The sequence below is a fragment of the Pterocles gutturalis genome, unplaced genomic scaffold (assembly GCF_000699245.1).
Source record: "Pterocles gutturalis isolate BGI_N339 unplaced genomic scaffold, ASM69924v1 scaffold18563, whole genome shotgun sequence".
Taxonomy (NCBI): domain Eukaryota; kingdom Metazoa; phylum Chordata; class Aves; order Pterocliformes; family Pteroclidae; genus Pterocles; species Pterocles gutturalis.
In genome coordinates this window covers 1-5,690 of record NW_010120904.1, presented here as the reverse complement: position 1 = coordinate 5,690, position 5,690 = coordinate 1, and the positions used below count along the sequence as shown (strand labels likewise).

At 57.3% G+C, this 5,690-nt stretch overlaps 1 protein-coding gene across 1 annotated transcript in view; it reads left to right on the top strand.

The window, feature by feature from the left end:
• The window catches only part of LOC104464378 (malignant fibrous histiocytoma-amplified sequence 1 homolog), a gene marked incomplete at its 3' end in the record, with an annotated part of 7,914 nt that extends 3,157 nt beyond the window's left edge, over nt 1-4,757 (top strand). The window contains exons 4-10 of the mRNA XM_010077065.1: nt 394-580; nt 1,842-2,032; nt 2,136-2,623; nt 3,237-3,394; nt 3,887-4,046; nt 4,491-4,561; nt 4,651-4,757. Coding sequence (XP_010075367.1) covers nt 394-580; nt 1,842-2,032; nt 2,136-2,623; nt 3,237-3,394; nt 3,887-4,046; nt 4,491-4,561; nt 4,651-4,757 — 1,362 coding nt within the window. The remainder of the gene's footprint in view (nt 1-393; nt 581-1,841; nt 2,033-2,135; nt 2,624-3,236; nt 3,395-3,886; nt 4,047-4,490; nt 4,562-4,650) is intronic.
• Between the last annotated feature and the right edge of the window lie 933 nt (nt 4,758-5,690).

The following is a 5,690-nucleotide window of genomic DNA, read 5'->3' as shown; positions in this document are numbered from 1 at the left end:
CCCTGTTGTCTCCAGCAGCCCGGTGTTCTGCTGGTGATGGTGACATGGTTCTAATGCATCAGGCTGCTACTGCAGCCGCTCCCCTGGGTGGGGGTGGACATGATAACCCATGGCTGTGACCTGCTGGGTCCTTGCCCCTGCTCGGTGATGGGCATCTCCTCCTGTGCCTTGTAGAATACGCCTGGGGAGGAGTGTGAGGGGACATTTACCATCCCTGGGTGATTTTCTGGGAGCTGCTGCAGAGCAAAGATGTGAAGGAAGTGCCCTCTGAAGCTGGGCCAGCAGTGTGTCCCATCCTTGGTGACCCCCTTGGCATCAGGTCCCCCTTCACCTCACAGGCTGAAAGACTCCTCTGGATGGGCTTTTGGCAGGTGTGTGCTTTCTCTCTTCCAGATCTTAAACTTAGTTGCTGTCAACTGCACGGATCACCAGGACATCAAAAAGCTCGAGGCCACTATTCTGGAGCATGTGAAGAATGAGGAGCTCTTCCCCGAGGTCATCCGAGTGTTGCCACCCATCTACAGGCAGGTGGAAGCTGCCATCGTTGACATCGCACAGAGCGAGGAGATGGCAGGCCACGGTGAGTGGCCCATTGCCCCCACCGCACCTTCCCAGGAGGACCTGCTGTCCTGCAGCTGGGAGGGGCTCTCCAGCACTTGCTGCACCTTCTGGCCCCGCTCACGTGGTGGTGGGGTTGCTGCTGAAGACCTTTCAGTGTTATTGATACTCAGCTCTGTCATTATGAGTATCTGCCCCCAGGACAGTTGCCTAGGGAAAAGCCTAGGAAAAGGCCAAGGGGGTCTTCACGGGGACGCTCTGCCAATGTCTACCGGACTGTGGCTGGAGGTACCCTGAGCTGGCCATGTTGGCTGGTTTGGTTTTTTTCATAGAATAGAATCACAGAATCACAGAATGGTTTGGGCTGGAAGGGACCTTAAAGCCCACCCAGTTCCACCCCCTGCCATGGGCAGGGACACCTCCCACCAGCCCACGTTGCTCAGAGCCTCATCCAGCCTGGCCTTGAACCCCTCCAGGGATGGGGCATCCACAGCTTCTCTGGGCAACCTGGGCCACTGCCTCACCACCCGCACAGGAAAACATTTCTTCCCAGTATCTCATCTCAATCTCCCCTCTTCCAGTTTAAATCCATTCCCCCTCATCCTTTCCAGTAACATTGTTCTTTCTCCCCTTTGCCCTGTATAAGCAATTACAAATCTTGCAGGAAGAAGTTCCACAGCTTCAATGCTTCTGTGTGGTTTCCAAGCCTCTGTCCTCCTAACTTTATCTGATGGCCCCGACCCCTCCCCAGCCCCTTCTCCATGTCTCCGTTGGCAGGACCAGCAGGCAGCCTGGGCTCCTCACTGACGTACCCAAAGCAGGTACGAACCCCACCAGCACCCGGGGTCACCTCTGGCTCTGCTGGCCGCTACAGGATCAGAGGATGAGGAGCAAATGCTTTTGTGGAGAGCAGCCAGGTTTTGTTGCCTTTCTCACTGCATGACTCAATGACATCTGAGGTTTTCTGTCTGGAAACAGACCTGCTCCCTCAAACAATGAACACACCCCATATTAGCCTCATTTTTCAGATGCTCCGTGGAGGTCCTGGCAGGCTGTTGGCATCGCTGAGGCAAGGCAAGACCACGGGAGCTGCAGGGTGGGACAGCTGAGGATGGGCAAAGAATTTTGGGCCACAGCCACTGAGCATCGTGCTGGTCCCAGCTGCTTTCTCAGGGACAGCATGGGTGACGATGGGTGCTGCTGGTGTTTGTTGGCTCTCTGAAGCATCTGCCTTGGAATGCTGGTGTCCGAGACGCAGGCTGAGCTCCTACATCTCCCTCTAGGCATGATGGACCTCCAGTACCTGCTCAGCAAACTCTCCCAGCAGGAGCACCTGGCCAACCTGGGCAGAGAGCTGCTCCAGGACATCTTGCGGTACCTCCACCGCATTGGGCTTGTCGTGTGGTACGAGGAAATCCAGCACCTGGAAAGCACTGTTTTTCTGCAGCCTACCTTCCTCATAACGATGTTCAAGGTGAGCGTGGGGATCAGGAGTGTCTCCTCCACAGCGCCCCAGCTCTGCAGTTCTGCTGGGCTCCTCTCATTGCTGCCCGTCTCTGTTTCTCTTCCCCACCCAGCTCCTGGTGAGGCACTGCCTGGTCCAGCAGCTCGAGAGCATCTCCGTGGACACGCTGATCGGGGAACACGCCACCATCAGAGACAGGTCCAACTGGGTGTGGACCTTCAAGTCAAAGGCCATGCTGTGCAACCGGGCCGTGCGGGCCCTGGTGAAGCACCAGCTCTGTTCGGAAGGGATGCGGGAGATCTTTGAGGAGATCATGGGACACAGGCCCCACAGAGGGAGGGCGAAGCTCTTCAGCCTCCTCGAGCACTTTGAGCTCTGCCTGGAGGTGAGGCACGCCGAGGCGCTCAACCCACAGGCCAGCGAGTTTGTGCCCGGGAAGCTGTGGGAGACCACGCGGGTCCAAGGCGAGTCCTGGTACTTGTTCCCAACCTATCTGAACCAGACTGAAGAGGTCTCTGAGGTGTGGGGAGGAGATCACCACGAGGACCTCCACATACGCACCTACTTGTCACCCGAAATACCCGAGGGTTTCTTCCAGAGGTGAGCAGCGGTTCCCAGCCCCGACGAGGTTGCGCGGGTTGGGGTTTGCTTGGCATGGCACCAGGATGACTGTCAGCAAGCCCTGGGCTGTTGAGACGACATCAGCTGAGGCATGAAGCCAGGACTCAGGAGACCAGGGCGGCTTCTCAGCTCTGCCATGGGTGTGTGGAGCCCTGGATGAAACATTTTGGTGTTTGCTGCCTGGACATGAGCAAGGACCATGCTCCTTCTGGTTCAGCTTTCATCTGGGGTGGTTTTTGGCTAGTCTGTGCCCATCGAGGCAGACAGAGGTTTCCCAGTCCCACCTGAGGGTGGTCCCGTGTCTATGAGTGCTGGGACTGTTCCAGTTTCTGGAAGGTCTCCTGTCCTTGTGGGGTTCCCAACTTTTGTCCAGAGTTTTATCTGATGGGCAGCTCTGGAAGCAGCTCTTGGCTCAAGAGGCTGCTCCTGGTGCTGGAGCTCTCAGTAGGGCAGGGGCCTGATTTGGTGCCTGCCTCTGTTTCTGCTGGAATTGGGTTCATATCTTTCAAGTCCACCTGGTGCCACACTTTCTCCCAGTGTTAGGGACCAGCGGGGAGGAGGGTGGCGAAAGCCATGGGCCATCTCCTTGCAGGTTCCTGGTGAAAGCTTGCTCCTTCTACTCCACGCAGTGGGTGGCCAAGGCAACCTGCCTGCTCATCTGCAACGGCAAACCTCTGCTGATCAAAGAGAATAACCAAAGGGCCTACAGCTACCTGGAGCTGCGCTGCAGAAAGCCGGCAGGAAGGACAGGTGCATCTCATTTCGTTACTCCAAACCACACATCTCTCCTTAGCTCCCTCCTTTGACCTCCACCCCTCTGGACAGAGTGTCCCGGAAGCCTCTGCCACATGCCCTAGTCTGGCCAGGGCCCACCAGCAGGTCCAGTAACGATTTCCCTTTTCTCCATCCTGGTCAGGATTCTTCTCGAGGTATAACATGAGAGTGGAAAGTCAAGTTTTCAGTCTTCTCATGGAGCAGATGGGTCATCCTTCCCCACAGGGTCCCAGCAGAGTCTCCGGGTGGGTCTCCAAGTGATAAGCAAAAGGGCTAGCCAAGCTGGGGAGCTCTTCCAACATACCTTTATGTTCCCTTTGATGGCCAATGGGCTTTGGTTAACTTGAGAAACGGAGCTGGTCCAACTGTTGTGGCTGTGGTCTGTTGGGCTGGAAGTGACGCATCACTGCAGCATCTCCAGGGCTGCGTGACTGTGAGTAAGGGAGACCTTCTCCTTTTGCCTCGAAGGTTTCCAGTTTGCCTGGGACTTCCTCATGACGGTTGTGTTCATCGTCCATAAGCTTGCCGAGGAGTGGCCGGGGCTGCACGTGTGCGTGAAGACGCCCTGCCGCACGGCCGGCTGTCCCGCGGAGCTTCTCTGGCCGGACATGGACGGCATGCACACCAGGTACGGACGCGCCACTTCCCTCCGAGCCAAGGGCTGGCACTGGGTGGTTGCTGCTGCGATGCTGGTGGGGCTGGGAGCTTCTCAAAGCCACGTGAAATAATTAGTTGCGAAACTTGCCAGGCACTGTGTTGCCCTTCTTCTGCCCACAGCAGCCTGTGTCCCACATAGCGTTGGCATTTACTTGTGTGGGAAAGTCAAGCATGGAAAGAAAGGCGGAAAAGTAGAGAATTCGGAGTTCAGGCACATAACGGCCCCTCTGGCCAGGTGCCCGCGTATCCCCTAGTTCCTGATGGGCTGAAAGTGCTCAGCACCAGGGATGGCAGCACCTGTCCCACCTCCGGTCAGGGTGGAAGGAGGGAGCCTATTCCACTGCCTTGACACCATCTTCCATGGGATGCTGAGGGCAGCTGCTGCTCCGTCTTGCCGGGGCTTTTTCCTCCGTAGGACAAAGGAAGACGTTAAAACCTGTGGGACATGTGGGCACCGCTTCGGCGCAGAGCTGCTCCTGCCCAAAGGTGAGCCCCACCACGATGGTGCTCAGTGGGGAGGAGGGCTGAGGGTCCCATGGAGCCGAGGAGCTGATGGCATCCCCCCGTCCCCACAGTGCCCAGGCAGCTGGAGGAGCCCCCAGCACAACCCCCCGCTCATTATTATGTGACGAGCTATGGGACCACCACCTTTGGGCCCAGCAGCATCCACGTCAACCGACAGGTAAGGGGGCTGCCCCCTCCCCTTGCCCAGGGTCAGCAGCGATGGCCGGACCCAGAATCATGGAATGGTTTGGGTTGGAAGGGACCTTAGAGATCGAGTTCCCTAGATGATGCCCTGCTCATGCTCACCGCCAACTCCTGACATGGGGGGTACAGGCGCTTCCAGCGTGGGTGGGGGCCACCCCAGCATCAGGCAGCTTCTCCCTGAGATGTCACCACCCCTGTGCCTCAGAGCCCAGCTGCGGGTGCCTTGTGGTGCACTCACGGCCGTTATTTTCCGTATTTTTCCAGAACATCTCCAGTGAGTGACTCTGGGCCAGCAGCGAGGCGCTTGCTGAAGATGAAAGAATTATTTTTTGTCCAGCCACAGCCAAGCTGGCCTCAGCACACTCTGCTTGCAAGGCACGTTTGCAGCCTGGAAATAAATGCATCCCTTCAGGTGTGGGCATCACTTCATTTACACAAACGTAAGGTGCCAACAAGTGCCCTGGGATGAGCCTGCTGCCGGCAGAGGCTTTGCTGGGACCAGGCTGGCCACAGACCACCCATGGTTTTGGGGATGGGGGCGTGAAGGACTTGGGCTGACGGCGAGGGCAGAGTCCAAGCAAGCAGGACACACCTTTCTGTAGGTATATATTTAACCTGAGAAAACTTAAGAAAATAAATCTGTAAATAACCACAGCCCACAAAAACACACGTCAGCAGCTGGTGGAGGGAAAAAGGAAGGTGTCAGCTCTGGGACCGGCTGGGGAAGCTGTCCTTGGTGGGGGAGTGGAGGAGGAAGGGTCCCCACCACGGGCATACTGCTCTGGCGCTCCGGGGGATGCTGGTTTGCATCCAGTGGTCCCCCGGCAGCTGGTGCCTGTCCTGGGGGGGCCTGAGGAGTGGCGTGGGGGGATCAGTCCAGCTGCATGTTGTACTGCTCAATGAGCTC